Raw genomic sequence first — 27,217 nt, 5'->3', positions numbered from 1 at the left:
GTAGAGGCACGCATTACCCTGATACGTAGTAGGAGTTAAAAAAAAAGATCAGATTTGATCAAATAGGTACTGAAAAAAGTATTCAGGAACCGGTATCGAAGTTGAAAATAATTGAATGATACCTAGTCCTACAGGCAATCTGCTCTGCTATGGTCTGTGCGTGTGCATGGATGGATATTTGTGTTGATTTGTGCGGATGGGGGTTTGACGGATCCCCGACTCCATCTTTTAGTGGGGTACTGTATTGATGCAAGCCATGCCAGGGTTACTGAAGAGACAGAGAGCGGATAGCGAGCGCCTTATTCAACCTACCTGTGATGTTGACGTCCACAATGCCGGTGCGAGTCCCGATGCTGTTGGTGGCGTCGCAGACGTACGTGCCGGCCAGGTCGTAGGTCACCGGTCCTTTGAAGAACAGGGTGTTGTTCTTGATCTCCACATTACTGGGCAGGGAGCCGTTCAAGCTGTGGTGAGAGAGAGAGAGAAAGAGAGAGAGAGGCAGAGGGGAAATAATACAGACACCATGAAAAAGGCTGCATTACACCAAACCACAGCAGAAAAAATAAATAAAATCCTTCTCCCCTGAGCAGCAAAGCAATTCAAAGCGCATAAAAATACAGTCTCTAGTGCCAAACAAACCTGGATGTGTGTGTGTGTGTGTGAGGGTGAGATAAATACCAGGAATGTTTGACAGCGCTATATTTCAGCCATCATCCATCAAGTCCAAACTAAATTATGAGGACAGGGAATCCCAGCAGGTCCAAGCAGGTAAGACAAAGTTGATGCCTTAGGGCCCAGGCCTGTTTGGTATGTGGAATACGTAGCAGAAAGTAGTGGGAGGAGGGAGTGGGGGGGGGGGTGAAATGGGGGCTTCTTCCCTCAGCCACGGCACAGCTCACATGGCTGGATTCAAAACACAGGGGAGCTGACATGGGAGTTAGCTGATCAAGTGATAAATGCAGAATCTACCAAAATGCTGGGCTGTCAATAAGAACTGGAGCCTGTGTCTCCTGCCTGGGGTGTTTGTCTTCATGGCTGGCTGCCTCTGCCGTGTTCAGACTCGCTCAGGTGCTTTGATCAGGTCAGCACACTTGGACACAGATCATGAGCCCACCCACTCTCGGTTCTATCATTCTTGGGGCTCTTTTTCACGGAGCCCACAGGCGGGGGAAAGGCATCAGGTTTCGGGACAATTAGCTGTTTCCTGTTGCCATCCCCTGGATCGGCTTCATCAGCTGCTTTGAACAGATTTAGCTTAAGGCAAGCTACAAATGCAACTGTGATGACATCAAACAGTTCTCTGGGCTGACTATGGAGCTGCTGGGTGTGGGTGACATTGGTTTCTGTCAACAATGAGTATGTTTACATGCACACTAATATACCACTATTATTCTGAACATGATAATATTCCAAATTGGGTAAAGGTCATGTAAAGGCATATTGTGATATTCCAAACAAGGCCTTTCTCCGAATTTAGCATGTTCCTATTAAAACATGTGGGATGTGCTGGTATTATTTAGGTTTTAGAATCATTCTATCGGCATGTATACAGCGCATTTATAATATGGGTCTCAATAAAAGGTTTTTCACGGCAGTTTGTAGGGTCTCTCTCTGTTTATGGCTTATGTTTAGCTCTGTGCGTTGCTATAGTTGCTGTACACAAACCAACCAGCCAACTTTGGCTTTGGTAGTAATGCACGGCCAAAAGAAAAGACCCCGTCTCTGGTCGGATGCTGAAACAACAGCTACCTTTTAACATTAAAAGACTTGAACAGCAACAAGTTTTTTGATATGCGCACACATCATAAATCATTCATTTTCCGGAGGGTGGTTGAAGAAATGAATGAGTGAGGCTGTGTTCCCACACGGTCCATTACCAGAGGAAAACTTTGAAAAAAATCCTATGTCTGCATCGCTGCAAGTAAACGGGAACATTAGTGGAATATTCATTTTCATTAGCAATGTAAACAGCTTAGTCGGAATATTGTCTTTTTTGAAATAAGGGCAAAACCCCAAGTATTATGTGCACGTAAACGTAGTCAAAGAGCTCCCTCGTTCACTCATGGGCTCGCTCTCTGTCGGAGAGACACTTTGAGATCTGCTGGTGTGCGAGAACATTAAAAACAATGTAATGCTCCATTTATTACAAGGCGGAGAAAAACTAAATGAAATCACAGAGAGGCAACAAAATTAGGTCTTGCACCAACAATGGCCACACATCAGGCACTTGAGCTGCACTAAACAGGCTTTCAACAAGATTCTTCAGAGACGGGGAGGATCGACACAGCGGCAAGCTATTTGTTAATTAATCTGTCATAAAATGCCATTTATAAACATCTGGTCCCTATGTCATGTTAGGGAGCAAATTTCTTTCAGGATAAAAACCTTTTTTCTCTCTACACTACTGCATAATAAGTAGTAGTAATAGAGTTATGGTGGAGTTATTTTTTATTGGACACCTTGCAATGGAGCTGCAGACAAGCATCAATGCAGTACCTAATGATTCAATAATCAGTTACCTCGTGAGCCTCTAGCCGATGCTGAGTGCTGCAAAGCCCAATTGATTTGAAAAGGCGGGTAAACGGCAATACACCACAGATTACGAGGTGACCAGAGCATTTGTATGAGACATCCAACTGTATGTGTGTGTGTTTGTGTGTGTGTGGGGAGCCTGAGGGGCAGTCAAATTAAAAGCTTGTTGTGATTGTGTGGAGGGGGCATTTACTTGAATTAAGAACCCCAAACTGTACTTTGGGGGGGTCACAATTCTCCAAATCCACAACTCAACTTGAATTTTGATTTTAAGGTCACGATTCAATTTCCTTTTTGATTTTAAATAAAAAAAGATTTCAACAGTGATGGCAATGCCACAATAAGAGCTGCCAGATGGCAGAAGGGTACTTTACAACAACAGTGAGTTTACAAGGCACACCTGAATGCTCCATGAGTTTAATTGAGATGGAGTCCAGTCAGAGCCCACATGCTTTACTGTTGGTTGTTTGTTGACTAAATATTGCCACACCAGTGACTTCAGGGAAGCTTGAGAGAAATTACCAGTTCTGTTGTTTCTCCATTATCTCTCACTTCCGGGAGTGGCCATGGTTTGTGAAATAGTCAAACTTCAGACTTGTGGTAAGCTAACTTCATCTCTTTATTTTGATCTCTTCGTCTTTATTTTTTGACCTCATTACGAATAACAAATCATATTTTACATTAGAGCCTTGAAGCATGTATAGCTAAGGGTGTCCCACTTTAATCAAAATGTTCTTTTGATTTTGACTATCAAAGTCAAAAGCTGGATGGACGATTCCATCAGTATTTTTTTCTCTCTCCACCCTTGCCTAATTGCACACGTCCTGAAGAAACGGGTGAAAAATGGTAGCATGCAGCTGAAGACACTGTAACGTTAACTTACCAGCTGGTAGCAGGCACCTAACAACACAGCATTATGTTAGCTTAACGACTGGTAGAATGCAGCTAAAGAAACAGCGTAACGTTAACTTACCAGCTGGTAGCAAGCAGCTAATGACCCAGCGTTATGTTAGCTGACCGGCTGGTAGCTTGGACACAGGGTAAGCCGGTAAGCTAATGTTACCCTGTTTCTTTAGCTGCATGCTACCAGCCGATAAGCTAACGTTACTCTGTGTCTTTAGCTGCATGCTACCAGCTGATAAGCTAACGTTACTCTGTGTCTTTAGCTGAATGCTACCAGCCTGTAAGCTAACGTTACCCTGTGTCTTTAGTTGACTGCTACCAGCCAAAAAAGCTAACATTATGCTTTGTCTTTAGCTGCGTGCTACCAACCAATAAGTTAATACTACCCTGTGTCTTTAGCTACCTGCTAAGACACAAAACTAACTACATACAGTAATTAGCATGAAAGGACAGCATCTTTAACAAAAGAGCTGTCTATTTACAGGAGATGGCCTCAAAGTTGTCTTACATTCATGCGTAATATTTATTGTAAGGTTTCAGTGTCTTTGAGGAGCCGCAGACAACTTTAGTATATTTAAATATAATTCAATTTAAAGGGGAAATAAGTAATCTGTGAGTTTCAACCACAGCTACGGGTAGATTGAAGCAACAGTTCCCTTAGGTTGGCCTTTAATCGACATGAATAATAGAATCACATTTTCACTCCGGCGATAAGTAAGCCGGCTAATTAGAGTGGAGTTTGAGGTAATCACACTGCAAAATGTGGTGATAACAATAATACTGTTTTCTTATTTATAGAATCCAATATCTTTGAGTGACTTTCAATGCGTTATGGAGGGAGAGGATGTGTGTGCTGGAATATTGCTTTCCAGGGAAAGAAAAAAAATTATACCAAACTATATAGCCTACTGTATATAAAAACTATAGCAAAATACGTAATTGAGGCGTTTTTGATAATTAACAATTTTTCCGCCCTTCTTTCCCCCACTTATAGCATTCTTGTGCCCACTGAAAACTAGAGTATGCACTAAAAACATACTCAACAAATGTGTAGGGCGAGTGAAGAATGCCCTACAAGCAAACATTTAAAAAACAAACAAAGCTTAAACAGGGCGGTCTTTCTTTAGTCTAGTCTCTGCTATTTCAGTGCAGCTCCCCATTAACCCATTTTGAGAAATAGCTCTGGCATTGTGTTCTTAGAAGAAGAAAAAAAAAAAAATCAAAGATGCTCGGATTCTTTCTTCAAGGACTGTGTTCACGCCAAGGCTCTTGCACACTGCACACAATGCAGGGGAACAGAGAAAATGTGAGAAAAATGAACGCAGATAGTAGAAAAAAGTGACGATTATTTCAATTATAGCTCCTACAATGAGCCAAATAAACTAGAAAACAAACAAAACAATCCGATCCTATGATCTCATGGGATTAGACAAATACTAGATACAATAGATTGTCTGTGTAATTAATGTGGATCTGTATCAGAGACATTACTATTTATTGGATTTGGCTATACCTATTGTGTGTGTGTGTGTGTGTGTGTGTGTGTGTGTGTGTGGGGGGGGGGCTCTAAATACATTGAGGGTCGAAGGTGATACAAAAATCGGGAAATACCTAAATAGTACTTATATGTAAGTAGGAGTGATCACCATGACTTAGAAATAAAATATTATCAATCTGATTTGAAAGTGGGGGGTAGGACACATATGGGATTTGTGCTGGGATTTGAATCACACCCTAGTGTGTGTGTGTGTTTGTGTATGTGTGTGTGGTGACAAGTTTGATGCAATTCTGCCGGCCTTCTCCGGATCCTTCCGTCACAGCCTTGTGCCGACCTCCACACTAGAGCCCAGGGGAACCTTCACAACACATTTGGCATCTCATTTTTAGTGCAGCAACGGCCGTCCCCTCCTATCTGTCAGCACAGTGCCCTCGTCTTCCTAGATCACATCTCTTCACCCTCCTCCTCCTCTTTTCTCCCTATCTCCCTAAATCTCCCGTTGCCTTTGATGGAAAAAATAAATAAAACCAAGCAGGTCAAATCTTCTCTATCTTGTCGTCTTTGTTTGCTGCTGCTGCGCGGATACCAGCGTCTCTACCCTGAGAGCTGAATCTATGCATAAAAAAGGGTAAAACAACTCCCCATGCCTCATTAAAATCCAACAGAGGTCTGTAGAGTAGATACAATGAGGGCACAATGGTCTATTAATCCACATCCACTCGTGTCAAGTGACATATTTCTCAGCCCAGTCTCTGCCGAGCAATTACATGACAAATTGCTACATTTATCTCTCAATTTCACCGCATAATGCTGTAATTTCGAACTGCGATACACTCACAAACATTGCTTTATATTCAAAGAGCAGCACCGCCCTTTCCTGTGTTTTTTTGTTGTTGTTATTTTGAATCTGACATCAGAACGAAGAGTTGGATCAGTGCAAATTACTGCAAACAACTGCTTTCTAGTTGCACTCCTTCCATGTCTCTGTGTATACAGTATGTAACCTACATCAAATCCGTATGACCGACATTCACGCAATTACTCAAAGCGGATCAAACCCAGAGGTTATTTGGCGAGTCCCCGAGGCCTTGACGACGTTTGTTTGAATCTCTTTTACTTTCTACTTTCATGTATTTACAGCGATAGTCTCCGAGGCAAAGACACTGATGTCAGCCCCGCGGTATGCTGGCCTAATCCACGGCTCCTATACTGCAGCCCTGTCCTCTGTGTGTGTCAGAGACATACCGCTGCCTTCTGCGCCCTCCAGAGAACACAACAGCGCCAACAGTGACGCTGTCTTACCCCACCAACTGCATGCTGGTCCTCCCGACTTCAAAGCGAAAGCCAAAAAGCAAGGCAAAGTGTGTTCTGTTTGCATTTATCTCCCAGTATCTATGACCATCAAGAAGATAGGGGTGTGTGTGTGTGTGTATTGCAACCGTAATGGGACCATTGTACTCTGCCTTGGGCGCAAGTCTTATCTTCATTACACGTAAATACACGCAGACACATTTCTGGACAGGATGAAGGCAGCGGGTGTGTTTTTATCTTTGAAGATTACTGTCTTGTATAGTATATATATCTATATATATATATATATATATATATATATATGTCTTGAAACAACTGTTGGAAAAGTGCAGGCTGTTTGAATGGGCCATTCTATGAAATTGCCTGCCTGTGCTTGAGCAAGCCCTGCACAAAAAAAATGTTTTTTTCACTCCGAAAACCCAAGGTGAGAGAAACAACACGTAGCGATGCCGCCTTAAGGGGTTTTGTTAGGGTTTAGTCCAACTCACAGTTTCCACTGGTAGATGGTGACAGGGGGGTTAGCGTCAGCCCTGCAGGTCAGCTGAACATTCTGACGGTTCAGGAACCAGTTTCCATCAAAGTCCTCGATCTTCACCTCGGGTTCGTCTGCAAGGAAGGCACACTGGAGTCACTTCATACCCCCAAAACACTGCTGTATTCCTGAAGAAACTTAACTTTTGCAACAAACAATATGAACAATGTCTCCAGACTTTTACCACTTTTAGCTTCACCACTTGTTTTACATTGCTGAAGTTAGGGGGGAAATAAATAAATGAGTATAAATAGCATCCAACATCCAACAGTGCAAGACTCATTCCACCAAGATGCACCACAGAGCGCCACAGGAAGTCATTCCCGCCTGTGGCCAATCAAACTCTTTAACTCCTCCATCAAGAGTGTCAGTGACTGGGAGGCCCTGGGATAGTTTATAATTATGTGTTCATTAGTCATATCTTCAACTGTGCACCATGATGAGCAATACTTTATGTTAAAACTGCAAGAACAATACTGCAATACTTTACATTAATGCATTTATTTACACCGCAAACAGATCCAATTTCTCAGCACTATTATCATGTAGATTCTTTCCACTGTTGTATATAGCACAGTATTTGACAGATTGTATATCTTTATTTTTTACATATAGATTGATGCTATGCATTTTAGCATAACTTATATATATCTTATATATTTTTATATACTTTTTCTTACAATGTCTCCATATTTTTATACTCAAGAGTACATGTAACACATTTAACTTTCCCCTCTAGGCTCAATCAAGTATTTTAATTGACTGATTGATAACACACACACCTGGAAGATAGGTGCATAGAAGAATGAACTGTAACCAAAACTCATACTTATCATACTTAACATCCTTTCAGCACAAGATTGATTAAAGAGGCCATGTTGCTGTATCGCTTTAAGTCAATTATTAGAGTCTGGTGCATACTCAGCAGCTATTTTGCTTTCTTTCTCTTGACTTTGTACAGCTGGAAAGGTTTCTGAGCTGTTTGCAACGCAAGAAGTTGTCGTTTACTGTAAACTGTGGTGATGGGTTCACGCTGGCGCCAGGAAACAAAAACATGATGCATGAGATCAGGAAATCCAGGTGAGAATACGTTACAACCCAAAAGTAAAAGACAATTGATTTTATTTTTATTTTTTTTAAATCAGTATAAAAAGCAGATTCTTACACTGCACGTTGAGCACCACGCTGTCTGTGATCCTCTCGTTCCGGTACGTCACGATGCAGGTCAGCTTCTGTTTGTGGGTCTCGCGGCTCGGCACCACCACGTAGTTGCTACGTACCGTCACCGTCCCGTTTTGGTTCTGAGTCTCCTGGAACGTGGCTTCGCCCTTCAACCTGGTGTCCCATTTGATCACGCTCGGCGGCTTCCCGTTGGCTGACACACACGTGGCGACAGTCATCTTGCGTTTGCTGGCCCTGGCCACGATAGTGGGCGTTGTCAGAGTCATGCGTGTCATAGGCCGAGCTGTGCAGAAGACAGGATGAAGCAACAGAATGACATACAACCCACTACACAGAACTCATAACTTATCCATGTTTCATAATGTTCTTATTCAGTCAGTCAGTTTATAGGTTCTTATGTTTATATTTTATAGTCATAGTCAATATTTTATCATCATCTACTGCACTGTTCAATCCCTAAACTGTTCACTTTTTTATCATTATACACAGTCTACAAGTATCTCACCTTATCATGGTCATTGCATTTCTGTTAAGGGGATTTTTTTTTTTTTTTTATGTATATGTGTGATATATGTGTGTATATGTCTGATATATGTGTATATATGTGTTTGTTGTGCTATGGTTGGCTTACTACTGGATGCCTAAAATTTCCTTTGGGATGAATAAAGTGTCTATCTATCTATCTATCTATCTATCTATCTATCTAAAATGTAATTCAAGCTCGTTGAACAGAGATCCTGTGTGTGTTTGGTGTCTAATTGTGTCTACTTCACCTACAATCAGCTTTTCAAAGTAAATTAAGCTAAGGGGATGAGAGATGACAACATTGTTTTGGAACTTTCTCTTCTTTCCTTGCTCAAAGCCAAAGCAGTTGTCAAGGCTTATGCAGACATAGAACCCACTTTGCCTACCCAAATGCACAGTCATCCAATTTGAATCCTTTGCAAGGTGCCAATTAGCAATCTACTTTTAGTACATCTAAAGGCCGGCTCGAGCCTGAGCACTACTGAAAGAGATGAAGAGGCCTCTTTGAACGCTGCCGCTTGGTGATCTGCACACAGGTTCCTAACGTTCACTGAGCCGCAGAAAGCCTGAAAAGACCTGGGAGGCTCCGTGACGCCTAAAACGGGGACTAGGGGGCTGAGAAGATGCTCTGGCAACAGGGACTACTTAAGCCAAGTGTTTTTTTGTTCTTTTACTGGGACTTAATGGAAAAACACACCAACACTTAATTTCTAATTAGATCTCTTCATCAGAGTCAGCACACAACCTTTTCAAACGCTGCCTCTTGCCAAGATAAACTACGTCTTAGGCACTCATTATTTCAACCCACACAAAATGAGATTATTCATGCCAAATTACCCACTCTGAAGTGGCCTTATTGATTTCTGTCCCACCTGCCATTTTTATTGACTGCTCTCTGCAGCCGCTTCCTGTTTTATAAAAACCACATCTGGGACTGGTGTTAAACGGCACGTCACCCCAATCATTGCATCGGGAAATCCTCAAAAACGATTTTCACTTCAGCTTTGAATGAGGACGCCTAACAAGGTCCTCAATGGAATGAGCGAGACTCAACAATGATGCAATGGTTGGCGGTGCTGTTCGCCAATCACAGATTTTAGTTTTTTTTATTTGTTATTGTTAACAGTGTGATTATGCAGCCGCTTTAGGAAACTGAGAAACAGCATCTGCTTTTTAACCCTCCTGTTGTCCTCAGGTCAAATCCTACCCCTTTTAAAAAATGTCTATATCTGAAACATGAGTTTCTTTTTAACCAAATTACCACAAAAAAATGTACTGGATTCCTTACAACGCTCTTTACAAATACAATTGATCACTTTCCTTCCTCTGATGTTAACTATTAGTCAAAATAATTCATAATTTCTGCTTTTGTATCTCAAATATTAGGTATATTCTATATAAATGAGGGTTATTGACCATGAATTCCAAAAAGTATAAAACTAGTAAAGCGGTGTTTGTGAAAACTAAAAAAAGTCTGAAAAAGGGACGAAAATGTAAATCTTTTGTCTGTTTTTCACGCTGGAGAACAACACAAGGGTTAAACGTTCCAAAAGAACTCAAACTACTTTACAACAAAGCCTGTGGCAATTTAACCTTGAAGAGCTGGAAAGTGTGTTTTCTTTGCCTCTAAGTTAAAAAGGAAGATGTTGGTTTGACCGAGTTTTATCTGATTCAAAATGTCTCTTTTCCGCCTAAAGTCAAAGAAAATTGGGGTGACACGTTTACAAGCTTCTGACTTCTCTTCAGGCAAGCGATAACACGTTAAAGGAAAGAACTCAAAGGCTGCCTATGTTAACGATCTAAAAAAATGAGCACAGGTGCATTTTAGGGTGTGTCCGAATCCACTTTGCTAGTTTGATGGCAGAAAAAAGGGTCCGTACGCTAAGTGCATGGTTCAAAAGGGTTATACTTAGTGTCTTCATTAATCCATAGATGTGTTTTGGGCGTAAAATGGAATTAATTAATCGGTGTCATCTCCCATTCCCTTTAACAGCCACACGCCTCTGCACCTTGGTGCGTTGCTATTATGATGGCAGATTTGCACCGTAATGTTTTGATTTTTACCCTTTGGCATGTGTGTGTGTTGCTGCACTTCCCTTTGTGTGTAACAGGCATATTGTGTGTGCTATGCATGAGCCTAGGCACATTGTACTAATGTGCCGTTAAAATAACAATGAAATGCTGCGTTGTTGACTTTAGACCAGGTTTTCGGGGGTCAACCGTGCGATCACTTCCCGCTGCCTCAAGATAACAATACGTCAAGAATTCCCCTGAACACACCTCCCTATAAGACCAGCACAACCATGGGTGCAAAGATAGACGCAGGTGCATTTTCTATTTAAACAATGCAGCCGCTGGAAGGGAAATTACCAGCCGGGTCAGTCTTAAAATAGAAAAGACACTCGGCACCTCGCCGAGTGTAAGATAGGGCCAGTTAACTGATGCTTAGATGTACAACTTGGTTTTTACTCCCTTTTTTTGTTGTTGTCTCAAAACACATCGATATATTCACCGTGATCATTACACATCTGTTCTGTCCGATCCATGTATGTTCAACATGTGGAAGCCTGACAAGGAACAATACTGGCTGACAAAGGCACATGTAAACCTGGGTATTGAAGTTATTGGGTTGTGCCATTGCATGTGGATGAATTTTCAGATTTTACAGTCAATGTGCAGTCAAAACCCTGCATCTCCAAATCTGGTGATTTTAAATTTTTCAAACATACTGACGGATTAATTATTCACTTACAGATTGAGACAATGATTTCACTTCTTCGGCTTAGCAGAGCTGAGATTAGATTTCTGAGATCCGTGCAGGGAGTCTTTGCTTTGGCTTAATTCATTTTTTCTTCTTCTTTTAAATACAGCTGTTGTGGCTTTAAACTGAATACAATCTGACTAGCAATATCCAAAAGTGTAACATTTCAGTGTTTAAGGACAATTTCTTACCAAATACAGTGAGGTTGACCATGTTTTCACGGTTTCCCGCAGGAAATGTGGTATACTCGCAGATGTAGGCCGCTTCGTCAGACAGCTGCAGCTCGGAGAACATGATGGTGGTGTCCTCCAGCGAGGGCGTGCGATGGCGGACCGCGGCCTGCTTGAAGGTAACTCGCTCCTTAAAGGGCGGCAGGACGGACACGCCCAAGGCCGGGTTGGCTATGGCCACGTTCTGTTTGCTACCGTTAAGGACCTTCTGCCAGGTGACTTGAGAGATCTTGACCGGCGGGTTGCTGTTGACGAAAATGCAGCGCAGTTCCACTTGTGAGCCCACAAAGCCGGACTTAGCGGAGTCCATCTGTACCATCTGCCCGCTGCCAGCTACAAGAAACAGACAGAGAGAGAGAGAGAGAGAGAGAGAAAACATTTAATTATGATTAACAAGTGTCCAAGGCCAAGCAAAGCACTCGAATCAATAGCACGTACATGCACTGAAAGTCAAAGAGTCACTCAGCTTCCTAGGTAGTACATGCACGCACAACACTCCCAGTCAGACTCCAGGATTCAGCCATACACTCACCATATGCTGCAGATACAATGTCTGCTCCTCACACTGGTGGAACCTAACTAAGTACATTTACTCCAGTATTGCACTGAAGAACAAACTGTGAGGTACTTGTACTTTACCTGAGTCTTTTCTTTTTATGGCACTTTCTACTTCTACTCCGTTACATTTCAGAGAGAAATATTGTACTTTTACTCCACTACAATTCTCTGACAGCTTTAGTTACTTATTACTATACATGTTAAGATTCCTGCACACAAAACACATAGTAGTAGTTTATAAAATCGGATGTTTTATATAACGACGTAGAAGTACAGCTGAAATTATTAGACCATTAAATATACAACTGTTTGGGTCCTTTACACTTTCTAAAATGGGAGGATTTATCGGCATTGAATACTTTTACTTTAACAAGTACATTTCCCAGATGATACTTACATACATTTACTTAAGTAACATGTTCAATGCAGGACTTTTACTTAGTATTAGTATTTCAACTGTGTAGTATTAGCACTTTTACTTACAGTATGTAAAGTATCTGAATACTTCCACTACCATTGGCTCCGTATACATGTATACATGTGTAAAGAGTTGCTCCATGGGGTGGGGGGGGGCTGTTGTGTGTAAAAACTGGGGGAGTTAATAAAATAATGGGCACATCCACACATCCCTGTCTTTGTCCACGAGGACAGTGTTTCCGCTGAGATGAAATGGCCGAGCGAGAGCCAAATCACTAATGAATGAATGGGGCGGCGTTTGGAGCCAAGTTATCGTCAGCTGTAATACCCCCCCCCCCCCCCCACCCTCCGTCTACTCTACACGCTGGCGAGCCCATTGTAATCTTAATTACTTTTTACTCACAGTTTCCATTAAAATAACAACGTAGAGTCCTGTGTAAGCACTCACAAGAAAGAGAACACACAAACATTAGCCATATAAAAGAATATAAAACAGCAATTACGCCCCTCTCCTCGACTCTTTAAGCCTGTGGGGAGTATGGCACCACAAATAAATAAATAAATGGATCCAAATAGTCTTTTAGCATATGCTGACCTCTTACTAAACTAAGTGTAAAGCTCCCTTCTTCCACATGCCCCTCGGCTTTCTCTGCAATGCTTCATACAGTATGTCTCCATCCTGGCATCAGCTGCCCCCCCCCCCCCAGCCTGCCTGCTTTTACCTATAGCACACACCATTAACAGATTGACAGAAAATGAACCAACAACAACTTTTATGATCAATTAATCACCTGATCGGCTGCATTTCTCCATTTTGTCCAGTTGTAATCATTGGGGTTTGGTCTTTTTTTATGGCATATAATTGCCTGAACAATGAATTGATTAGTCAAAGAAAAAAGATCAACGGATGCATTAATATGGATAATAATGCTTTTAGCTAGGGCTGCCCGATACGAGGAAAATATGCAATATGCAAGCCCATTGTGGAATATCGCTTGCAATAAATAGTCAACTATTAAAGTTTACTCAGTTCTGCCCTTCTGTTGCTTTCAGTATTCCGCTAAAATACATCAGATTGCTGAAATAATGAAAGGAAATTATTTCCAACATTCATTTTTTGGGATGAACGGAACATTGAATTGAATATAGGCACCACTAAAAACAACTAACAAAACAAACAAAAAATGTCTGAGTCTCTATTGCGACATGCCGCAGCCTTTCACACTGTGTAGCCAGACGATACTGCGATGATGATATAAAAACAATATTTTGTGCATCCCTTGTTGCAGTTATTCTTCCTGCTTTCATTCTTCCTTGTCCATTTAATCTGAGTTTGAAGTCCAGAAAAACTAACTTTCATTCACGCCTGATTTGGGCTCTGAAATGACTGCAGTCTGAACAGATGTGCCATTGAACCGCTGCAGGGCTCCAGCATACAGTTGTCGTCGACACACCTTTTTTTTTTATATCTCAGGCTCTAATTTATCTTCCTTTCCAGGTGAAGTGTGATGATGTTCCATGGTGAGGTCCGACTACCCCTGGCAGGGCTTGTATTTACAACTAGCCCCTGCTATAATTATCCCCCATGGATAGACGGGGTCCCCGGGGAAGAAAAGACTAAAATGTCTCCGTTAATCACCCTGGACTCATAAAGCCACCAGTGTATAAAGCCATAAACAGAGAGAAAATATGTTGCGGCCTCAAGTGGAGGACTAGGGCCTACACACATGCCGCACAAACAGAGCGGCTCTTTAGCATTGAGTAACGGCATTGCAATGATGGATAATCGCTGTGTTCAGAGATAAAGTTTCCGCAGGGGGCTTTAAAATGTGAAAGAATACGTGAGAGAGATCCATTCATGTATACACCCACTGAATACAATATCTCATGGAGTCTATCTTAAACTACACATGAATCGGAAAGCAGCTGCGCGTGCAGTCTGTCAAATTGTCTAAGGAGCCAGCGACTGTCGGGAAGATTTTTCATAGAAAAGCTGTACTGTAGGTAGTCAGCTGAAGGACACCAGGGCACAAAACATTCACGGGGAGAGGAAATATAGAAGACCATTAATGGGTACAATGTATTTCTTTCCATTTTTTCACGGCAAGGCGCACAGCTCTCAGCGTATGCTGGAAAGCAGCACATTAACAGTGAAAGGCAATTTCCACCCATTGTTGTATACTTTCACTCAAGTACAGCCTCCGCAGCCTGCATCAAATCATATAAAAAAACAAAAAACAAAGTGACAACCTTTTGATGTTACTGAGTGCACATCATCTTTCAATTCCTCCGCACCCCATCGACGATACCCTCTCTATAGTGATTTAAACCTGGGGGATTTGACAATGACAGATTGATTTACTAATACAGTTTGACAGGGAGGACTGGCAACCTTGTCATCTGTACCTTGAGAAACACCTGTGTCCTTGTGCACCTCAGGGCAATGCTTTACTCCATTTTTATCACAGATTAGATTACCAGTTGTGGCAGCTATAGTATGATATTTTTTTGAAATAGCAAACAATTTACTGTGTGACAACACCAGTTAAAGTTCAATCTTAAGTTGTGGAAGTGTGTGTGTGTCTGCAGGAGGACTGTAAAAACGCATAGATATGTACCTGGCCAGACCTCACCTTGAATGCTAAAAAAACAATCCTAGCATGGACTGGCTGTGTAAAAAGCTGCAGCCCCTCCCTCCTTCCCTCCTTCCCTCTCTCCCTCCCTCCCTCCCTGCTTCGAGTCTGATCCTCCCCACTCAGATTGAACCAAATAAACAGCAGCTCACCCAAATGAAAACCAGAGGAGTCGGCATAATTACACAGCCACAGAGCCCAAATCCCCTCCGTGAAGGAACCGGGGGCGCCCACGGGGACCCCTTTCACTCAAAGACTGGAGTCCTTGGCTGAGCTCACAATTACAGACTACAGCACAGAGCTGCAAAGCCAAAGAAGAGAAGTGCCACATACATGTAAGATGCATTAGGAAGGTAGATTGTGTGAGTGAGCCAATGATTTGGAAACAGAGGGCGGGGGGGGATATAGTACCAAAAGTGGTGGAGATGCTGTAGTGGCGAAGGGGGGGGGGGGGGGGGGGGGGGGGGGGGGAGCTTTGGGAGACTTGTAGGTGCGCTGCAGGTTTGAGGTTGGCTTGTGTTACCGCTTGGGCTACTGCTGATGCTTTGTTCTCACAATGACAAGAGGGTGACAAGGGGGGGGGGGGGGCAGTCATGGTCTAATGCACCTGAGGGTACACATTGCCTTGAGAGTGGCCAGTGGAGAGAGGAGCCCTTTTTCTGGAAGGGAAAGCTATAGGACAAACAAATAAAGTCTGTCCAAGCTGAAAAAAAATAAGAGTGGTTTGATTCACGCCAGGTGAGCGGAGCTGGATCAAGGGGGACATAAGGGGCACTATTAAAACAGCTGCGCTACCGTCTGGCCCTGCACTGATAGCAAGAAGACTCCCAAGGCCGGGGCATAGAGCTGTGCACAGAACATTCTGTGCAAACTGTAATAAGATCTGGCCTGTCGCGCAGCAAGGAGAAGCATGTGCTTTGTGTTGTTTGCATATGTCACATTGGACAATGTCCTGCATCAAAAACAGCCTTCATAGGCTTCCCATGGTGTGTGGACAATATCCAGGACAATGCAGACCTGCAGGGCCATCTTCACTGCAAAGATTTTTTTTTTTTTTTTTAAAGCTGAGAGGGTGAATGTGTTTGATTCAAACAGACATTTCATTGGCCATGAGGGAAAACAAATGCAAACATGAAAAACAAGCTTGATTCCTTACTGTAACCAATCAAAAACAATCCAAAATGAATGGGAACATGACATTAACATTTCATATTTGCTTTTTATCTGCTGCAGAGACAAAACAATGTTATTAAAGTGTCAACGCTAAATATACTACATTGATGGGTGCGTTTAATCCCAGATATTCTGCGTTAAAATGGAAAACCTGACCTTGCTCTACATATAAAACAATGACAACACAACAACACCCAAAATTGAACCTTAAAGCCAGCTTCTTCTCCATAAAACTGCCACTTGGCAGCTCTTCTCGCAATTGACACGTACCACCACTGTCTTTTTTTTTCTTTCTTTCTTAGCTGAACTGGCCCACAGCCAACAACATTTCAAAAGACAATTATTGGCTCATTTACCATACGTGGGCCAAGCTCATTCAGGAGGAATCCATTTGTGCTAGAGTCAAACAAAGTTCAGAATAATTCACCTCTAGCTGCTGCGATGTGAGGAAGGCAAAGATTAAATAGGACTCGATGCATATTTTAGAAGAGGCACTCATTACTGTCTTCTATTTAAAGCTGCGCCAAGCACACTGCCAGTCCCAAAAGGCAGTGAGATGTCGCTGTTTGAAGTATGAAGACTTTAAAACCCAGAAAATGTTTAATGTGATGGCATTAAACTGCACCCCACTTGGGCCTAAATGTCGTCTTCTCAGTGGCTTTTAGGAGAAGATAGATTGGAGAGTTTCCACTTCCACTGAGCTGAGCGCTCTCCCGTGTCTTTCAGTAGACAGGGAAGAGTTCCTGCTTCTGTCCAACCCTGACACTGAAATATAATTTAGGCAGATAGGTTCAATCTATGACATCTCTGTTTGTAGGGACTCAACGGTCTCGTCGACTGTGGCTCCACTTTGAGAATCAAGCAGATAAATCAGGCGTATTTTGCAAAGATGTGGACTAGGTGGACTTGGATTTGATTTGACTTACATCACCGTTCTGATGACTAGCAACTCAACTTGGACTTAAGTTAATGACTTAATGACATGATGATTCAGATGACTTGCATAATTCATACACTGCAAAATATTTGGTTCTTACCAAGATAAAAAAAAACTTTAGAAGTGTTATGTAACGGATCTTGTGTTAACCCTTCCCGTCAACCATAATAAAAAAAACATGTTTTGGTCACTTTTTTTCAACCCTATTATCGCTTTTTCAATGTTTCAATGGGTTTTTTTTTTTATGTTTTTGCCAACTTTTTTGATATTTTTATTGTTTTTTATTTTAAGCGCTTATTTCGGCAGCCCGCTTTTTGTGACAAAAAATAAATAAATCAGGACAACATGAGAGTTAAGAGTGAATTTCTTATTTTAAGTGTTCAACTTCACACTATAATCTTAAATCAAACAAGCTGGTCAAGTGAAATTATCTTGCTTTATGGACAGATAATTTCACTTGTTTTAAGAACCTTTTCCCTCAGATTCAGTGTTTTATCTTGTAATAAGACAACAATTTTTTGCAGTGTATGTTTGAATGTTAGTTGTTAAATATAAAATAATATAATTGTAATGCTGTCACGTTTCTGTAGCTATGATCTTGTAGTCTGACTGACAGTCTTTCTAGGTTTTGAACATGAATGCATTCATTCCAGTGAATATCAATATTTATAATACAGATTATTATGTCATACGTTTTGTGTTTTATGAGAAGGACTACTAGTACCTTGTCTTTACTCTTAATAAAGGCTGGATACAAACGTTAAGAGAGCTTTATCTTAGGAGTAAAAAAGTGACTATATTTGGAACATGTCACCTGTCACTTGACTAGACTTGCCCCCCAAAAAAACTCCATACTGCTTGAGACTTGGACCAAATGACTTGAAACTTTTGCAAACAATGGTATTTTGGTATAAATGTTATGCCAATTAAAGCAAATGAAGACCCATCATCTCCAGTATGCTTGATATGCTTTGGAAACTCCATTGTTCCTAAGTGGGATGCTGGGAGATAAAACATGGCTTGAGCCACTGTGGATAATGACTGTTTAATGTAGTCCCAGTTCCCACGGCAATGGCTGAGGCCTCTGTACTCCCCTATTCATGACCACACATGGGGTGCTCAAAGGGGGGGGAGTCATATCGGTCTCATACACACACAAACACACACCCATTAGTTGCTTGTTTATTCCCCTGTTGGGGATTTTTACTCTTTTTTCTTTATCAATCAGTATTTTGGAGCTCAACCAGTAGCATTTTGGTGATGTTATCAACAGACAGAAGTGCTTTTCAAACTGCATTATCCAATAAATGAGGGTATTACTCTTAGGGATAACTGGGAGCTATATGTCTCTGATGCAGGCTTTAATACCTCCAGATAGGGTACTTCATTTAGGAGGAGAAGCCATATTTGATGTAATGTTGCTTTTTGTTGAGCGCAGCCATTCAGTTTTTTTTTATTTCAAATGGAGAAGTATGTGTCAGACAATTTGTTTTAATCTGCACTCAGACACTATTTGATGGTGCATCAGCCGGGTCTCTTGAGTAAACAATGGTGTACCGGCCAAAGCAGCTCGCTTTACCCTCTGTCTCCCCGAGCAAACATTCAACTGCAGAGGCAAGCGAAAACCTCACTGGAACAGATGGCCGGTAGACCTGTTCCTAATTTTCTACTATCTGGTTCAAATTTGAGACGGTGCTTTTGTACAACACACTCATTCATTGAGGACAATGGAACGTTTGCCGAGCTGTAAATGGTAATGATTGTCAGGAATATTTATTTGGTTTAACAACTTCCCAATCTGGGATTGCTCCATGAAAAGGCGCTGTGCATTACATATGGGAATATAACGAGAGACAGAGAGGGAGAGAGAGGCGTAATGGCCGAGCGCCGCAACACAGTAGTCGTGTGTTTTCCACACGGGTTATAAAATTACAACTTCCAGGTTGGCGGTGCGTAGCATCAGCCAGTCAACCGTATGCATTAATTCTCACCTAATGTAGCCGCATCTATCGCTTCTGAGGAAACACGAGGTTCACACGCCCACACATGCACGCCCCCCCTCGAGCAGCTTTAAGGCATTTCAAATGTCAAGGGGATGCATCAGTTCGGCTGAAACGGAGCTTCTCATCTTATTTTAGCGTGCTAATGATTTATCTATGAATGAAACCACGGAAAACATCACTTTTCTATTTTGTTATCAGACTATTTCAAAGAACCAAACATAAATGGAACAATGGGGTATATTACAACAATTATGGGAGCTTCTACTATTATCTTTGAATTGAATACATACAGTGGGCAAATATGTCTGTTACCTTCTGGTAATTAGTGTTTTTTTTTATTCAGGTCTAATGGAAAATATGCTGGAAGTAATGTGGGAGCAGAGTTGTCTTTGAGCAATGGTAAATAAAGCTGGGGCAAAAATGAAATAAGGCTTTTGCCCTAGGTGAAGGGAGAGAGGGGGAAAGAGAGAGAGAGAGAGAGATAGAGAGAAAGAGGGTGAGAGAGACAGAGTAGAGCACAGATCAAGTGTAAACACAGTATCAGAGAGCTCTGACCCTCCCCCTGCAGCTTAACTAAACAAGGCCACCGTGGTTTCGGTTCTACAACACAAAATAAACAGCCCTGATGTTACCTGACCAAATGACGAGATGACATCAGCCACTGATACCAGATAGCAAGCAACTGTCAGTAAACAAAAGGCCGGGTGCAAATCAAGCGGAGGGAGAGTCCGCCTTCCTGGTAAATGAATGACTGGAAGCGTTACAGCTTGTTTGACTGAAACTGAAGGGGAAAAACAGGAATCAGCTCCAGGTTTTGCCAGTGTCAAAGTGTGGGCTCAGAAATGAAATGTTGTGGTGTGAGAGCAATAACAGCTAGATAATAACATGCTTTATGAGACAGATCTAATGCCAAGACACTGGGGAGCACTCGCACAGACTAGACAATTAGTCAACAAAGCATCTCATCCACTGAATGGGCTGAGTGTGCACGGCGGTGCGCGCTGACTATCTTTCAATAATGCAAAAGTTTTCCCGGGCTTTCAACTGAGGGCAGCTGTCGGACATCTTAATAGAAGAGAGCTGATCAATAAATAAAAAGGGGGCCACAGCCACGCTGCAAAGTGATGCATTATGGTCTCAGATAGGCCGAGCCCCCCCGGCGGCTACAGGTGTAGGCGACAAAGCACAGACGAGTTAAGGGGTGGGGCAGGGTTACGTAAATGTGATGGAGAGGATTTTGGGGAGTTAGGGGGGAGGGTAAGCAGTGAGAGTGACATGCATCGGGTCAGACATGGTGAGCAGATTATAGCACTCAGGATATTAAAGTGGAGGAGAGAGGATGCTGCCGGCAACACACCTCCTGTGGAAATCTCAGTATTAGGGCAGGGTGACACAGAGGCGATGTGCGCATTTCGTTTGACACAGTCGACATAACGCTACAGTCACAACTTCCGCAGGGACATGCTCCTCCTCATGCCCTATCGTGGTCAACCCTTGCGGGATAGGTCAGAGACGAGCATTATTATCCCTTGTTTTGTCCTGAAAATCAACACTTTTTGTTATGGTTTTGTCTCTTTTATCGACACGTTTGTCTCATTTTTGTCATTGTTTTTGGCTCATTTTTGACGTGTAACGCTTCTTTTCATCACCATATATTAACACCACTATCACCAACATGTTACCAGTTTTACATTTACTACATGTTTGGAATTTCTGGTCAATCAACCTCATTTTTAGTAAATTATATCTAATTCTTAAGTTAAAAAAGCAGAAATTATGAATTAGTTAGACTCATATTAAATGAAGGATAATTACACAAGGGTATATGTCAATGTACAGTCTGGTTTTGAAACATTATATTTTTTTCAAAAGCAATGTTTTTAACTATAAAACACCCAAATGTCAATGAAAGTAGAGATCCTAGGTTTTGTTGTACTTGCAAAGCACAATGTGTGGAATCACTCATCCATGTTATTTTGGGTTATTGAATTTAGAAACCCTTATTTGGGATATAGATATTTTGAAAAACAGGTCAAATTTGACCCAAAGACAACTCAAGGGTTAATGGAAAAGTACAATGAAAATTAATTTAGAACTACATTCATTAGCCATTCGACGGGGGACTGAGGTTCCTATTAGCGTACAGTATCTGACATGTCACCTAAAAGGATTGTAGACTGTATTAAGTCTACATCTGCCCCATTACAGTTTCATTTTTAAAGATCCCATGGGATGATAATTTCACAATATGAGGTTTTATATCATTAATATGCATCTCCCCCAGCCTGCCTATGATCCCCCAGTGGCTAGCAATAGTAATAGGTAATAACCAAGCCCTGGGTATCCTGCTCTGCCTTTGAGAAAATGAAAGCCCAGATGGGCCAATCTGGAATATTGCCCCTTATGAGGTCATAATGGGCAAGGTTACCTCACCTTTCTCTGCTTTGACCGTCCAGAGAATTTGCCCCCCCCCCCCCACCCTTGAGAGAGAGACATCATGGCTTTCAAACGAGACAAATGAGAAACGAAATGAAATGAATTAGTCAAGAATATCATATCAGTGTAAGTCAACTAAGAATTTCTTCAGCCCTCCTATTTTTGCAGCCCTGATCCCTGCTTGTTTTAAAGTTGCTCCTTTTGCTTGTATGACTCAGTATTAATGCTGTGTATCAAACTATGAACGACAAACATCTTCACTGAATATGCATCAGACAATGAAGCACATCGGATTATGTATTAGAATGGCTTTGGAGTGGGACGTATAGGATCGTGGTGGCTCAGTCTGAGCCAGAACCACAGCAGTACCCTATACCTCTTTTAAGCACTCAGCAAATGCAGAATGCATATAAAGTCCTGCCAAAAAGTGCTGAGAAAGAGCCTGGCCCTGGACAACCATGCATGACAAATCCTTCTCTCACACCATCTGTTCCATTGTGCACAAGTAAAGATAAGTCTTGCATAGAGTCCAAACACGGAACACTTCCATTTGATTATGCCAAGCACTTGTGTTAGTTACATTAAACATTCACAAGATTTCTAAAATCAAACAACTATTCATCTGAAACTGGATAATCAATTATTGGCTGTACATAAGGAAGGTAAAGGAAGTGATGTGGAGACCTTCCGCATGCTCAGGGAAAACACATCCGATGGGTGTAAATCCATACACCTCATTTTCTAAAGTGACCTTTAGAAAATACTCAGCCAGAGCATAAAATATTGTTTTTGGCATGTGACCTATGTCGGCCTTTACTGGAGTTTTCCTGCCTTTTTTATTTATTTATTTTTTACAAAGGCCAGCTGATATCTTACGGGCATGCAGGAAGGAAGATGCCTTGGGGGGTAAATAGGTCCAGTATACTAAGTAGCCTATGACAAGAAGCGCTGTTGCATGACCCACGGCTTATTACTCTAATTTCAACCGGTTGCAGAATGTCTGCGGATCGGCTCCGCTGCGTGTCGGCACCCGCCAGGTCTGGATTTGTTGCGGTAGATACACATTCATCCACAGTACGTGGAAATACACACATTGACTTTAACACACACCTAATGTCTCTGCCGCCGTTCCACAGCGGATTTGAGATTTTCCGCAACCGGTGGAAATTAAGAGTTAGACTAAGAAAAGAGAACAAACGATCGATATTTGATTAGAGTCACTTGTGATTTTTTCAGAGATTTCTACTGTGCCTTATGTTGGAGAGGCCTCCAAAGATTTCTTGAAAGAATTGATCTTCTGTGCATATCATACATTTTTAAAGTTGTGTGGACATTTTTTTTTAAATTAAAGAGCTGGCTGTCATAAAAGTGCATCTCTGATTGTGGTTGGGACATAGACAGGACAGCAGGGGCAACGTGCACACAGCTCTGCTTGTTGGTGTGTAGCACCGAGCTATTTTTCTCCAGCATGGCGGGCGCAGGCCATTTATACAGCGGACCATTAACATATCGGAGAGGGAATTCACACTCCAGCTGGAGTGGGCAGTGGGCTGAAGCCCCAGTCTGCTATCAATTAACAAGCACACTTAGTATGTGTATGAGTCATGATCACCATGGGACTCTGACAAATGCCGCGCATTTGCTCAAAACAAGTGTTGTCAAAATAGCAAATCTTTCAGATGAATACCAGCCCTCGTATCCCATTCAACGCCATCTCATACAAACTAGTCTAGATCAACGGAAGTACGCTTTGAGCATAGTTGCCTGACATGATGTCCCTCACCTTCTGCTCTCTGTGTGTTGCCGTTCTCAAGACTCCGTTCTCTTCCGGAAACAACGACCATCGAGCTATCGAGCTACACGCTGAATTTGGAAAGTTTTGAAGAAAATGTGCAAGAAGGCCGATCTGCTTAGTTCTTTCCAGAAATTATTGCAAACCTGTACAAATATTGTTTACGATATTTCCTCTCTAACTGGGACAAATTGGTAGGATTGCTGTGGACGAAGTACACAAGGCGATACACTGGTATCGGATAGCTCCGCCATGAATCCAGCTAATTGAAATAGCTCACACCACTGTATTGCATCAGCAGTTAAATTAATTTAGTATTGTATGTGGCATTTTCTTTAGCGGGGTGCACATGTTCCACGAACAACGTCTCGAGACTATTTTGCAAACCCACCGTTGCTGCGTCCAGAGCTTAGCCCCGCCCAAGACAATCGTGATTGGTTTAAATAAATGCAAACAACCCAGAGTGTTTTTTGTTACATCCCAGAATGCATGTGTGTGTGTGGTGTAGCCTACTCCACAACGCTGTGGAGATAGGTCTGGGTAATGCGAGACTACATGCAAACTCAAAGAAATAAAATCCCCCAGTAGCATCAAGCTAATACTGTAACGAAACCGTCATCTCCGTACACGTGTACAAGGAATTAGGTACAAATAAACACGATTATAAATTTTGCCCTGCAGTCACATCATTTAGGCATGGATTAGTATCTTGTCTTCACTGCTGCAGGAATGAATGTGCACAGTTACTGATAAAGTAAGATATGCTACACTCATTCTCTCCCTGAACATGTCATCTTATCTTGTTATTTAAATCATTTTTCACATCGGTAATGCATGCACATTTTTAATAGCCATCCCTTGCGGCAGTTGTACGGTCGGCAGAATTTTGGTTCAGGATCATTTTGCCCTGAATTCTGTCTCCTTGACTCTAAACTGACTGCATGTAAAACCTGACTCAAAAATCACAGAAGTTACAGTACAAGCGTCGACAGACAGTATGACATGTAAACAAAATAACAAGATTGATGCTTACATGTGGCAGAGATGGCTACATGTGAACATGCAGCAATTAAGCATAAATGTTGGCTTCTGGCCTTTGCTAAATTCCCCTTTTTTCATGTGTGTTTTGATCGTAAACCTCTAAGAAATCCAGCGGTTCTCGGCAGAACTCCGAGACCGGCACTGGAGCATTTCCTAAACCATAACCACAGCCTATCTTTCCAAGGCGAGTATTGGTTCATGTTCCACATACATATAACCGTTGGAATGCACACCACATCTCACGACCGTGTTCATATTCTGCTGCATGTGCTTTGCAGCTGTGATTGAGTATTGTCTTTCCCACCCTCATATACCCTACTTTCTCACAGCTCAGTATGTTTCCACACGCCGTCTTTCAATGCATCAGGCTATACACTAGGTTGAATATTTTGACATCTCGAATTTCTGCTTGCACGTCATTCTGACACCACGTGCCTTTGTCTTGTATGCCTACTTGTCAGCATGGAAAGAATATAAAATATCGGTAAATTGAGCTACCTTTAAGGACTCACTAATATCAGGAGAAGCAATTTTCTGGACCCTTAGTTTTTGGGCATTTGTGCCTTTCATTCGTCCCTATGTGGCATTGTTATTGATGGAGAGCTTTAGAGGAACACATGAAATAACAGTTCTTAAATGTCTGCACATTTAGCAACTGGCCTTTCAAGAGAAAAAACAACTGGCATGGAGACATAAGTAGGGAACCACAAAGCCACAGCAAGGGGAAAGGAACAGCCTGAAAGCTGAGATGGGTGGTATGAGTTACTCTCAGTCTCCACTGGTTGCTGGATGTCTAACAATGTGTATTGACACAGAGACACAAAAAAGCAGTCGATGGATTCTCAAGGATGTACACGACTCAAAAAAGTGTACAGGCACTTCTAAAATGTGACTGGAAGGAGAAAGAATGGGAGCAGAAATCCATCTCAGGAATCAAAAATCACAAAGAAAAGCGACTCTGGGGCTCTCTCAGTTTCATCTGAAAACACTGCAGTGGGTGGGCTGTGGGCACAAAAAATCAGGAAATGAACTCATAGCATTTTTTTTTGTCTTCAAAGTGTAGCTGCTCCTGTTGAATATCAAGGAGTGGGATTTGACGCGTTAAGCCCTGGAGAGTGTTGAGTAAAACTGAACCTGGACTACAAGCAGCAGGATCAACAATCACTTACTACTAATCTCAACATTTCAGTTTGAAAGTTGGTACTAAGACGCATTCAGATAAAATGAACAATGGTGAGGAGGGTTGCCAGTGACGGGAGATAATTGTGCGGTTTAATGCAATTTCAGTGTGGCCAAAGATGTAACTGTGTGACTGCTGTGTGACTGCTCTGGTGACAGCTTGCGCTATTAACTGCAATCAAACCAGCACCGTAATTACCCTCCATGTTAAAAGACATTCTGTAGTTAAACTTCCCAGCGTGCCAATTTGGACTCACATTGCAGTAGGATGCAGTGAAGTCAGGGAGAATGTGAAACGGCTTCTGGCTCTTAGGGCTGTGATGGAACAAAGAAAAAAAAGCATAACTGGCAAACCCTGATAGTGTATTACTATGATATACTACTATCGGAAGCATAGGAAGTCAAGCAGGGATTCACGGGGAGATTCACTAACTCAATTAGGCCGTATTGGAATCCCTGTCACTCACTCAGCCAATGGAGCAGTGTTCTGTAGGGAGCCGGCGATGGGAACCATCTCCCATGATGCCAGTGTCTCTGATGGCGTGCACGTTTGAAATGATGAATACCAACTTCTGCCCTGTAACAGGCAATTTAGAGTCCCTTTGTTCAGATCCAACAGGCTCAATAACTGTTTTATAGGTCGGTGTATCCTGTTGCTAAACCCCAAATCTGTGTTCTTGGTCAGAGGTTGTCATGAAACGTGTTTCATTGTCATGGCTTTTCATCCTTGCACTATTTCTGTAACTGTTGTCCTACTCTTTGTTAATTTTCTTTCTTTTTTTGCAACTGAGCTGCTCGAGAACGCAAAACTAACTTTCTGTGTAAACTGACAATAAAGTTGCATCATATTGCATCGCATGAGAGCCAAGCCAAAGCCTTTTGTAGCCTAGGGCCAGTCAATATGTTAATATTATATCAATAACAGTATATATATAAATGGACTAGATATTGTCCTAAATGGATATCGTGATACTGTAATATGACACAAGTGGTGTCTTTTCCTGGTTGTAAAGGCGGCATTTCAGTAAAGTGATGTCATTTTCTGAACTGATAAAACTGTTTTAGCTGTGCTATTAGTAGCCTTTACCCACTTAGTCATTATATCCACATTACATCACATACTGATGATTACCAAAAGCCAACCCTACAATATCGACATTGATGTTTTTTCTGCAAACATATCGTAATATTTGATTTTCTCAATAATTCTCTTCTTTTGGAGCCACAAACAAACTTCAACCCATATGTAATCACTCACGTGAACGCCTACACTTTGACATTAATAGCCTTTGAAATCTGCTGACATTGTTTGGACTACCACTGTTGGCTGGCTCAAAGGCACAGGGGCTCGTCCAGTGGGAGGCCCAACTAAATAGCTGTACACGGCACGTACCGGCGTTTTCCTCAGGGCCGCAGGAGTATTATTTGGAGCTCTTGCCCTGGCGTTGCCCTCCCTTACTGTGTCTATACTGTGGGCTTCTTAGTGTTTGACAGGATTGACAAGCTCCCTGGCAGAGCTGATTAAAAGCTTTAAGGTCAGAGAAGTGGGACAGATATCGAGCGAACACCTGTCA

At 42.0% G+C, this 27,217-nt stretch overlaps 1 protein-coding gene across 7 annotated transcripts in view; it reads right to left on the bottom strand.

The window, feature by feature from the left end:
- nectin1b (nectin cell adhesion molecule 1b) overlaps positions 1–27,217 on the bottom strand; it is a 190,257-nt gene that overhangs the window by 116,753 nt on the left and 46,287 nt on the right. For all 7 annotated transcript variants that reach the window (XR_004655939.1, XM_034866636.1, XM_034866635.1 and 4 more), the window contains exons 2-5: positions 11,436–11,807; positions 7,942–8,241; positions 6,733–6,850; positions 313–464 (exon numbers count right to left, since the gene is read on the bottom strand). Coding sequence is in view for 6 of the 7 variants with exons in the window: in XM_034866636.1 (XP_034722527.1) it covers positions 313–464; positions 6,733–6,850; positions 7,942–8,241; positions 11,436–11,807 (942 nt within the window). In the remaining variant the exon portion in view is untranslated. The remainder of the gene's footprint in view (positions 1–312; positions 465–6,732; positions 6,851–7,941; positions 8,242–11,435; positions 11,808–27,217) is intronic.

This window comes from Etheostoma cragini, chromosome 3 (genome assembly GCF_013103735.1).
Source record: "Etheostoma cragini isolate CJK2018 chromosome 3, CSU_Ecrag_1.0, whole genome shotgun sequence".
Lineage (NCBI taxonomy): Eukaryota > Metazoa > Chordata > Actinopteri > Perciformes > Percidae > Etheostoma > Etheostoma cragini.
Note: the sequence above shows the minus strand (reverse complement) of the source record. Positions and strands in the feature narration are given on the sequence as shown.